At 41.5% G+C, this 12,063-nt stretch overlaps 1 protein-coding gene across 1 annotated transcript in view; it reads left to right on the forward strand.

Moving 5' to 3' along the window:
* Positions 1 to 11,333: 11,333 nt before the first annotated feature.
* RUNX2 (runt-related transcription factor 2) overlaps positions 11,334 to 12,063 on the forward strand; it is a gene marked incomplete at its 5' end in the record, with an annotated part of 80,754 nt that continues 80,024 nt past the window's right edge. The window contains one exon of the mRNA XM_014958230.1: positions 11,334 to 11,448. Coding sequence (XP_014813716.1) covers positions 11,334 to 11,448 — 115 coding nt within the window. The remainder of the gene's footprint in view (positions 11,449 to 12,063) is intronic.

The following is a 12,063-nucleotide window of genomic DNA, read 5'->3' on the forward strand; positions in this document are numbered from 1 at the left end:
TCAGGGAGGGAGAGGTGATGCTGGGGCTCTGCTCACCTAGGGAGGAGGAGGTGAGCCCAGGCTGCAGTCATTTCACTCCCTCTTCCGAGGCCCCTGGCAGCCTCGCACTTCCTCCTGTGCTCTCGCCCGCCTTCGCATTTCTGGAGTTAATGTGATTTTTGTTTATTTCTGTTTCGTTTCCTGAGATATAAAAAGCATAGGTTGCAGCTCCCCTGGATGCTAACGTGAACGACAAGACTGCCCAGAGATAAGGGGGTCTGTCACAGACTGGCAAGGGAGTGTTTTATAAGTAGTCTCAAGCCCCCTGCTTTAGGGTTTAAGCCAATATTCATATATTACGGGTTAGAGTCAGCTCTGTAATCCCTTCAGCAGATTATTATTTGCTGATTATTTATTATTCCTTACACCTCGCTTTGAAGCCGTCGGTCCTGGTTGCTGTCAGACCCAAGGCAGTGAGCTGGTGGGACCTCAGATCTTATCCACAGCCGTGGTTCCTGTGTTTTTATGTTCAGGGCTGTTCATATCACTTTAAAGTAAAATCTTTGCTTGATAGATGGAGACTTCACAGTAGTTTGTGGCAAAACTCAGTTTTCGGTTTTGGGTGGTATTGCCTGGTGTTTTATGGCAAAACAGAAAAGCACCAGGGCAGATCCTTTTTATACAGCATTTCAGCTTTGTTTTCTTCTTTCTTTTCAATATTTCTTTTAAATAAGATGAGCTATAATTTTCAGTAATATAGTCTATTTTAAATACTTTCAGATTTTGCATACCTTTGTCAAAAATTTTTGTTGTTTTAGAGAAATGCTGCAGAGTGCACTGGGTCACATAATACTCTCCCTGTATATTCAGAACTCCTCATTCTTTCCCCTTAATTAATATTAAAGTGCAACCTGCAATTACTAGTTTCAGACAGGATCATTTATGGGAAAGACATTTCAAGCTGGGCTTATGACAAAATGTAATACATGTTTCAGGAGACAGAATTAAATTATCCTGAAGAGTAGGAAAAGTTATATCTGACCATATAAACTGGTAGAAACTGCAAGGGGACAGACTTTGTATCTCAAGAGTACTTTTTTTTTCCAAGTTAGAGCTCAGACATGCAATATTTTTTAATCTCTTTTTGTTATAAGTTTATTTCCAATCAGTATCAGCTAACTGGGCAAAAGGAAATCATGTTCTTGATACTTTTGTGGACTTTTTTTACCTCATGTGAAGAAACGTGTATATTTTATTCCTAGCAACTTAGTATTCCTGTTTATTTTTACTTTAAAAAGTCAGGGTGCAGTAACACTGTAGGTATCCCTGGTGTTTCCAAAATACAAGACAGTAGCTGTCTGCTCTGTGGCGTTTATCTAACGAGGTGTTGGAGGTCTAGGCAACCACTGGAGCGTAAAAGCGAGACTATCAGCCAGCTGAAACGTTAAGGAGAACCACTTTGATATCTTCTGTTCCCCCATCCTGGAAGCTGAGGGAGGTATCAGCACTAACCACACACGACTCGTGCGAGCGCTAGGAGAATGCACACGCCTGGGAGGGAACACAGCCTTTGTTTTATATTGCATCTGTAAGAGTTTGAATCCCAGCCCACGGAGCGTTCCGTCGCGGCGGCGGGATGGGTGGAGGGCTGTTGTCTCCTGGTGGGATCCTGGGATGGGCAGCTCGGGGGGGTTTCTCCCTAGCTCCAAGCTCTGGGGTCGGGGCGATGGGTGCAACCAGCAGAGAAGCCTGAACCCAGTCTGGGTGCTAGGGCTGCTGATAGTAATTTTGGACTTTCCATTCCAAATGCGCTGCCGCCGTATAATTTATGGATACGAGCCATGCCTCATGTTTTCTCGCTGCTCGCTGGTTGCTCAGAACAAAGTTGGCCTTCAGGAAGCATTAAACCATACACTCTACATAAGGATGTTGAATGTTTCTGAAGAAATGTAACAAAGAAGAAACTCCCCATTAGGCCCTGAGAAAGGGAGACAATACAAGATGTTTCTTCGTTTGATGTGGCACTTTGTTCTGTGCTGGGCTAATACATGACTCTTCGCCACAGCGGGCTGGAGAAGCTGCCACAGGGCTTGGTAATGAGCGTGGCAGCCCGCAAAGCTGGGAGGGAGACACGCGTTTTCGGAGTGGGCCTTCACGAGTTGTGGTTCTCTTTCCCTCTTTTTCACAGGTGGTGGCCTTAGGAGAAGTGCCTGACGGGACGGTGGTCACCGTCATGGCTGGCAACGACGAGAACTACTCTGCAGAGCTGCGAAATGCTTCTGCTGTGATGAAGAACCAGGTGGCCAGATTTAATGACCTACGATTTGTGGGCCGAAGTGGAAGAGGTAGGCCTCTGCGTTTTACGTGTCCGTAACGAAGTTCAGAACCAATGGCTAGAGGCCAAATTTACCTTGCAGGGAAATACTGATCAATCTGTAAATACGTCCTCGTCGGCCTTTCCTTTGGAGGGGTGAACGCATCTTTTATGTGCAAACTTCAGCGCCTCTGCAAACCCAGTTAGGAGTTTCTCTCAAGTTTTTCTGACTCCTCAGGGCCTCTGTACGTTTTTATCAGACGTGGGTTTTGAAAAGTGAAAAAGCAGAGTACCTGCTTCCCTATTTTAGTCACACAGCAAAGGTAGAAGGAACTGGGGGTGCTTGTGCTCGGGGTTATGTGAAGGCAGAGGGTGTATCTCGGGCCACGGCAACGAGAGATGGAGCATTCCCTTCAGCAGTAGAGCTGCTTCTGAAGTTGTTGTAGAAGACCTATAATTAAGGGGATTTTGCATATCACATGTGCTATAGGTTATATTCTTGAAGGGCTTACATCTTTAGGGGCTGACAGCTATTGGTGGAAAGCTTTCTAGTGACTTCCCTGCCCTTTACAACCAAACTGCATATGACCTGCAAAAATAAGCTGTACTTATCTTTTTAGTAAACTCGTTGACTTTTTATGAATTGCTGGTAAGCTTGGGCTTGAACTAAATTTAACCTTTACTTTAAATGACAGGGCAACTTTTAATTATTTGTTTTGAAGATGTGGAGTGCTGTCATTGTCTTCCAGCTGTTTAGGAGCTTCCTATAATCTGGAAACAGCACCGCGCTCACAGAAACCCTTTGTAATCATTGCAAGTTTGCAAGAATTCCTCTTTTAGAGTCTTGTAGTTGCTTTCAAATTTCAGGTAATGATTGAAAGGATAGCTCGAAGGAAGCTGGCACTTCAGAGGGGTTTCTTGTATCCAGTCCTTGATTCAGCCTACATACTTTTTCCTTTATGTATTTGAAGTAATTATTAATTTTTTAAACTAGCCCTGTGTGGCACAAAACAGAGCAACAGAAGCTAAACAGTTGTGCTGGTAAATTAGCAATAAGGCTAATATTACAGTAATATTCTGTAGAAAGCAGTTGTAATTCAAATTAAGGAAGGAAAGAGTATAAATCCTCCCCCCTCCCCCCAATTAAAGATATGCCAGAGGCCTAGATGGGCTAAATCTTTTACTGGTGCTTTGTGAAAGTGAGTCCATCAGTGTGGCTTACAGTGGCTGTTTTTTTATTTTAGTGACCTGGCCAACAATTCTCTTTATCATTCTACAACTTAAAAAGTATCAGTAACAAGGAATAACTTGAAAGACAGAATAACTATTGCAACAGTAATGCAATATAAATAAGGAGTTCATTGCCCTTTGGGGTAAGGTGTTACCTGGCTCTTCCATTTGTCTTGCTTTCTTTGAAAGAACCAGTCTGCTTTGTTATTCTGCTGATGGATTAGGTTTGAAAGTTCTCTGGCTCCATCACTACTGCTGCCTTACAGTAAAAGTTCAGTAGCGTATCAGTCTTTTCAGTAGTGCTGAAAAAGAACTGAAACGTGATGTACTACCTCTGATCTGTGAATTTCATTTGAAACCTACGATATATACTTTTTATTAAAGCATAGGAAATGAAACAGAGGGCCTAAAGCCTCAGTAGATACAGCTACAGACACTTACAAACACAAACCTCCTAAATTTGGTTCCAGTAGTTTCATTTATATTTCTGTCTAGCAGACTTGGAATAGACTCTTTCTCTGATCAATCTGGGTAGAATCTATGGAAAAGCGATAGTGTACTTTTCAAACCCTCAACATATTTATTTAAGAGACTTCAAAGAAAAACAAAGGGTGTGCACTGTTTTACTATATTGGCTTTCTGAGTTTTGGCTACTTTCCCAAATAGCAATTTTTATATTTAAAAAAAAAAAAAAAAAAGGAAGAAAAAAGACAGACTTAACTGCTTGCAGACTTTTCACGCATGGAAGATGAAGAAAGCTTCTTTTGATGAAGTGTAATTATGTCCAAACAGAGCTGACCCCCTCCCCCTATATTTCTTATGATCTTAACGGAAGAAAGTAGGGCTTTTCCTTTGAAGCAGCCGGGACTCGGTGGAGGATCTGAAATGCTGCATTCTGCTGCCAGAGGCAGGATGGAGAAATTGGTCCAGACTTGTCTTCCAGACTTAGAACAGAGAGGGGGAGAGAGAGAGAGAGAGGAAAGAAGGAGAAGGAGTTATCATTAATGATAGATTTTTAGAACTCTGCTTAAAATAGCAGGGAAAGAAAGCAGTAGTTGCAAACAGAAGTGAGAAAGCTCTTTACGTAGACAAATATCGGTAAATACAGGTCTTGAAGCAGAACAGGAAAAATAAAGTAATAAAGAAATCATTTTTCGGTGGCGAGAAACTAATCCACACCTGTTCCTGACTTTAGATTTACATCTTTCTAAACAGCTCGCGCTTTGATCTCTGTATCTCGAAATTTGATTGTGGAGTCTGAATCATCAACTTAGCACTTCACCTCCTCTCCCACGTTTTTTCTTGCTTCCCAGGGCTCAATGGAGAAACTTGATTTCTATACATATTAATGTTGCTTGCCTGACAGAAGCTTCACGTTTTTGTTTGTGTAATTTCTCTTAAGCACCTTTTCGGGGCTCATAAGAATAAGTAACTGGGGCGCTTTATGTGAATGCAGAAGTTGTTTGTATGTGGTTTTGAGGCAGTAGCTCACTTTTACAAGCCTGATCCCCGGCGCAGAGAAGAAAGAATTCCTGTCTTCAATAGGCAAAAGATCATAACCTTAATTTTGTTGTGTCCTGATACTTTAATCACATTAGCATCTAACTGAAAAAATATGCAACGTGCACAAGCTGCCGAGTTTCCTTTCAAGCTGATTTCTGGGGTTTTTGCCTCGTGCTTCAGCATATGTCCATCTCGTCCTCCTGTGTCAGCTCGGCTCACACGTGTGAATAACAAAGAATGCACAGTTTAGACACACTGAAGCAATAGTGCCAGATGACTGCTTGGCTGGGGAATTTAATAAAAGGGAGCTACAATTAGTCTTCAGCCCCTAAAAAGTGGATAGTTGGAATGACTAAGGGCAATAAAGAAAGGTGATAAAAAGTGCATTAAAGGATTTTGGAGCTGAGGAGGGATATCTGTGAAATATCTGTGGAAGGCATAAGCATCAGTGAAACAAGGGACCTTAAAAATTTATTTTGTTCTTAGTCCTGTAATATGTAAATCATCTCTTGAAAGCTCTGGAACCTGAGTGTGCTGGCAGGGCTGTGCAGCTCCCCGGGATGAAGTGATGTATTTTTTTACTGAGCATGAGGGGCTTTCAGAAGTGTTATTTCATTAATGCTTCAGTTTGGTAGGACACCAGTTAGTTTCCCTTTCAGGTTAGGTGCTTACCTGTTCAGCTTAGGCTGGTTGAGAGGTGATAATTTAGAAGTGCTCACAGGCGAGGTCGAAATGCAGCTCTTAAATATGAAGGAATGCATTTTTTCTGGCCACTGTCTCCTGTTGAGGTAAATTTGGTGCAGAGAATCTTGCAAACAGTATATTTTCTCGGGTTAATTTTTAGTCATGATAGACTTTCATGCTGATTTGGCATATAAATTGGAAGGCCAAATTCTTCATTCAAAGTCTATGGAAATTCCTTTTAGCATCTTTGTTACCAGTAATATTCTACTGATTTTGTCTGGGTATCTGTGATCTGAACGGTGACATCATACAGTTTCATAGTCAGAACTTTTGGACATGGTAGGACACTGAAGGAGGCCTTAAACCTGTCCCTGGAGAACTTATATATATCAGTATATGACTTTTTCAGCCCTAAACAAGCAGGCATGGAGGCACTGTGTGCTTCAGGGGGGCTCTTGCTCTCTGTCTGAAGGCTCCCTACACAGATGCTGTACGCTGGCAGGACACAGTTTACCTCTGGGGATGGTGGATGGGTCGGACTGGTGAGAGACTGGATGTTCTACATACACCTAACTCTCCTTCTGTGATGATCACTCTCAAAAGTGATGTCTACTCCGCTCTGGTGAGACCCCACCTGGAGTACTGCGTCCAGTTCTGGAGCCTTCAGCCCAGGAAAGACATGGACCTGTTGGAGTATGTCCAGAGAAGGGCCACAAAGATGATCAGAGGGATGGGGCACCTCTGCTGTGGAGACAGGCTGAGAGAATTGGGGTTGTTGAGTCAGGAGAAGGCTTTGAGGAGACCTTATTGTGGCCTTTCAGTACTTAAAAAGGGCCTACAGAAAAGATGGGGACAAGCTTTTGAGCAGGGCCTGTAGCGATAGGACAAGGGGTAATGGCTTTAAACTAAAAGAGGGAAGATTGATATTAGGTATAAGGAAGAAATTTTTTACACTGGGGGTGGTGAGACACTGGCCCAGGTTGTCCAGAGAGGCTGTCAATGCCCCATCCCTGGAAACATTCAAGGTCAGGTTGATGGGGCTCTGAACAACCTGATCTAGTTGAAGATGTCCCTGCTCATGGCATGGGGATTGGAGTAGATGACCTTTAAAGGTCCCTCTAACCCAAACTGTTATATGATTCTATGAAAATATTTGAAGAATAATCCCTTTCCCAATGAAACTGGCGAAAAAAAGCCACCTTCAGCCATGCATCTCCACTGAGGCAGAATTTAGCCTCCTGAGATGTTTGCCCCTTTGATGGGGCTCCTGACCTCCCCTTTAACCTGCATCTGTCAGAGAGGTGGGCACAGCTGGACCAAAGCTACACCTGGAAAATCATTTTACTCTAAATGACAGTTATATTTCCTTTAAAAAATATCCGTGTCACTTTCTAGTTTGTGAAAAATACAGCCAAGACAGTTTGAAGTTGCACTCCTGATAATAAATGATGCGTGTCTCAGGCAGGTTTGGGGGATATACGGCTTGGACCAGAAAGAAAGACCAATTACTAGATTTGACAACCAAAGCTCTGTTCTATATTATGCCTTATATATAAGCTGTTCTATATTAGGCTTGAAAAAAACTGCATTAAGCTTGCGCTGTAACCTATCGTTTAAGATTTGTGTCTTGATTGAATGCCTTCAGAGTTCAGCGAGAGGAAAAGCCCTAGCAACAAAAAATGCACGTATACACACAGGGAGGAGGAGGCGGAGGGGGGGGGAGAGGAAAAGAGAGTTTTAAGTGTCTGGTAAAGTAGCAGCTTAAATGAGCATGAAGGCCGAAGATTGCTGACTGTTTTATTGAGTCACTGTTGTACGCCCACCTTTTCCTGTCTTGAAACAGTTTTCAGTTTTGACTATCTGACGTGACTAACCGTTGCATATCTAACAGATTACAACTGTCAGTGAGTCTCCCCCAAACGGGGGCCAGCCCCTGGTGAGAACGTGCGCTCAGACGCGGGGCAGCTCCCCTTTATTTATTTCTTTTTTAACGTTTTCATTCAGCTAAAGGCTGCCGACGGTCTTGTGCAACCTCTGTGTGAATTCCAACTATGAAAAATCAAAAGAAAAAAAAAGCAGGCTTACGCTAGCGACGTTGGTGCACACGGCAGTTTCTCACCCTCACCGGAAAGTTGGGGGCTTTCTTAGTATTTCATGGATGGAATGTATGTAGGGAAAAATAGTCTGTTCCTGTAATAATGATGTCATCACGTTACCCCTGGTATATGAAGGACAGGAGACGCCGATTCCCTGTTAAAATGACTCCCAGGAGGAAAATATATTCTTTCCTCATCTTATTGTAGTCGAGTCAAACAAATGAAATGATAAAACTGTGTGAAGTAAATAACATGTGGCCACATTCTGCTCTCTGTCACACAGCTGCAAAACTGGAGTAAATTTTTAAATTATCTGACTTGCTTTGGATTTACACCACTTTCAATACAGCAAAGAATTTGGCTTGTCCTCAGCAGTGAATCACTTTTGTTCTGTCATTGTATGATGACCCATTATTAAATAAGAAACATTTAGATTGTCAACACATGGACATATTCTTGACATAGAGTAAAACTGAAGGGGAGGAAAACTCCTATGGTCAGTTATGTTTTTAATTTTCACGATTGTGGTAACGACAGGGAATAATTTTAAACGTCTCTGATTCCTTACTGAACATGCATGTGACTGTTTTCATGTTGTAATCACTCATTCCTTGTTGTTTTTTTCCCTTTGTAGGGAAGAGCTTTACTTTGACAATAACTGTCCTGACAAATCCCCCCCAAGTCGCTACATACCACAGAGCTATAAAGGTTACGGTGGATGGGCCAAGGGAGCCAAGAAGTGAGTATTATATTCTTATTTTTGCACTTACGTCTGCTTAATTTTGTTTAACGGAGACCTATAAATGAAATATATCTCTTTGTCAAACATTGGTTCTTGCTCAGCGAAATATGTAAGCGCATGCTTAATTTGGAGGCGATTGGACCACACACATACTTGCATTAAACACACACTTAAGTGCTTGGCTGAATTTGAGCAATCACGAACCTGATTCTCATTCACATCAAGGTCTTGATACATTATCTGCCAGTGTAAATGAGAACTAAATCCACTATATTTATATATAATCTGATTTAGCTATAATAGATACAGTCCTGCAACATGCTGAATTCCCTAAGCTCCCGTAAGCTTCCAACGGAAGATGTTTAGACCAAAACAGGAGCCTGATCTGTCAGGATCAGGCCTAGAGCAGAGAGAAAATATATAATATAGTGCCTCCTTGTTTGCCCTTAAATTCTTTTGCCATCAGATAATTAATGCACCTGGTTAATCTCATCATACCTGAAATTGGTTTTCAGCTATGGACTCATCATAGACCCCTGGGGGCCAAAGAAAGATAAAATAACAGCATGGTCTTTGTTTCTTATTTGTGCACAGAAAGTATGTTTTATTTAAACATAGTCCAGCAGATTTCCACTCAGCACATTTATCTCCCAGCAGTGCACCTTTCTCACTTACTAAGAATCTATTTGCAGTGATCACTGGACATATTTTTATGAAAATTTGGGTTTTGCCATGTTGTAGCAGTTTTATGAGTAGCGCTTATTTTTAGATACAGTCGAGTCTGGTTAATCCATTATGATTTATACAGCTGTCTCTCTGTCTAGCACATTTAGCTGGTAACCCGTCTCCCATCATATGGGTATCACTGATGAGCCAGTTCTGGAGTTTTGTCTTAATCTAACTAAAACGACTCTTTCTAAATTGATTGGATTAACCAGGTACAGCTGTATTTAAATTGCATTTAGAGATTAAGAATTATTTGATGAATAACCACATTAAAAAAATCCCTCTAACGGCAGCATCTCAAATAATTATTTTGCCTTTGATCTGCACATGCAAATGAGACCTTTAAGGAGCTTTCACGGAGTTTTGTTTAAAATACCAGAAAGGCAGAAGAAGTAGAAAGACGTAGACAGAATTCATGCAGTGAAGTGTTTCTCGTGCTAATACACGCTGAGGTATCCTAACCCAAACTGTTATATGATTCTATGAAAATATTTGAAGAATAATCCCTTTCCCAATGAAACTGGCGAAAAAAAGCCACCTTCAGCCATGCATCTCCACTGAGGCAGAATTTAGCCTCCTGAGATGTTTGCCCCTTTGATGGGGCTCCTGACCTCCCCTTTAACCTGCATCTGTCAGAGAGGTGGGCACAGCTGGACCAAAGCTACACCTGGAAAATCATTTTACTCTAAATGACAGTTATATTTCCTTTAAAAAATATCCGTGTCACTTTCTAGTTTGTGAAAAATACAGCCAAGACAGTTTGAAGTTGCACTCCTGATAATAAATGATGCGTGTCTCAGGCAGGTTTGGGGGATATACGGCTTGGACCAGAAAGAAAGACCAATTACTAGATTTGACAACCAAAGCTCTGTTCTATATTATGCCTTATATATAAGCTGTTCTATATTAGGCTTGAAAAAAACTGCATTAAGCTTGCGCTGTAACCTATCGTTTAAGATTTGTGTCTTGATTGAATGCCTTCAGAGTTCAGCGAGAGGAAAAGCCCTAGCAACAAAAAATGCACGTATACACACAGGGAGGAGGAGGCGGAGGGGGGGGGAGAGGAAAAGAGAGTTTTAAGTGTCTGGTAAAGTAGCAGCTTAAATGAGCATGAAGGCCGAAGATTGCTGACTGTTTTATTGAGTCACTGTTGTACGCCCACCTTTTCCTGTCTTGAAACAGTTTTCAGTTTTGACTATCTGACGTGACTAACCGTTGCATATCTAACAGATTACAACTGTCAGTGAGTCTCCCCCAAACGGGGGCCAGCCCCTGGTGAGAACGTGCGCTCAGACGCGGGGCAGCTCCCCTTTATTTATTTCTTTTTTAACGTTTTCATTCAGCTAAAGGCTGCCGACGGTCTTGTGCAACCTCTGTGTGAATTCCAACTATGAAAAATCAAAAGAAAAAAAAAGCAGGCTTACGCTAGCGACGTTGGTGCACACGGCAGTTTCTCACCCTCACCGGAAAGTTGGGGGCTTTCTTAGTATTTCATGGATGGAATGTATGTAGGGAAAAATAGTCTGTTCCTGTAATAATGATGTCATCACGTTACCCCTGGTATATGAAGGACAGGAGACGCCGATTCCCTGTTAAAATGACTCCCAGGAGGAAAATATATTCTTTCCTCATCTTATTGTAGTCGAGTCAAACAAATGAAATGATAAAACTGTGTGAAGTAAATAACATGTGGCCACATTCTGCTCTCTGTCACACAGCTGCAAAACTGGAGTAAATTTTTAAATTATCTGACTTGCTTTGGATTTACACCACTTTCAATACAGCAAAGAATTTGGCTTGTCCTCAGCAGTGAATCACTTTTGTTCTGTCATTGTATGATGACCCATTATTAAATAAGAAACATTTAGATTGTCAACACATGGACATATTCTTGACATAGAGTAAAACTGAAGGGGAGGAAAACTCCTATGGTCAGTTATGTTTTTAATTTTCACGATTGTGGTAACGACAGGGAATAATTTTAAACGTCTCTGATTCCTTACTGAACATGCATGTGACTGTTTTCATGTTGTAATCACTCATTCCTTGTTGTTTTTTTCCCTTTGTAGGGAAGAGCTTTACTTTGACAATAACTGTCCTGACAAATCCCCCCCAAGTCGCTACATACCACAGAGCTATAAAGGTTACGGTGGATGGGCCAAGGGAGCCAAGAAGTGAGTATTATATTCTTATTTTTGCACTTACGTCTGCTTAATTTTGTTTAACGGAGACCTATAAATGAAATATATCTCTTTGTCAAACATTGGTTCTTGCTCAGCGAAATATGTAAGCGCATGCTTAATTTGGAGGCGATTGGACCACACACATACTTGCATTAAACACACACTTAAGTGCTTGGCTGAATTTGAGCAATCACGAACCTGATTCTCATTCACATCAAGGTCTTGATACATTATCTGCCAGTGTAAATGAGAACTAAATCCACTATATTTATATATAATCTGATTTAGCTATAATAGATACAGTCCTGCAACATGCTGAATTCCCTAAGCTCCCGTAAGCTTCCAACGGAAGATGTTTAGACCAAAACAGGAGCCTGATCTGTCAGGATCAGGCCTAGAGCAGAGAGAAAATATATAATATAGTGCCTCCTTGTTTGCCCTTAAATTCTTTTGCCATCAGATAATTAATGCACCTGGTTAATCTCATCATACCTGAAATTGGTTTTCAGCTATGGACTCATCATAGACCCCTGGGGGCCAAAGAAAGATAAAATAACAGCATGGTCTTTGTTTCTTATTTGTGCACAGAAAGTATGTTTTATTTAA

The sequence above is a fragment of the Calidris pugnax genome, unplaced genomic scaffold (genome assembly GCF_001431845.1).
Source record: "Calidris pugnax isolate Ruff unplaced genomic scaffold, ASM143184v1 scaffold276, whole genome shotgun sequence".
In the NCBI taxonomy this organism is placed as follows: domain Eukaryota; kingdom Metazoa; phylum Chordata; class Aves; order Charadriiformes; family Scolopacidae; genus Calidris; species Calidris pugnax.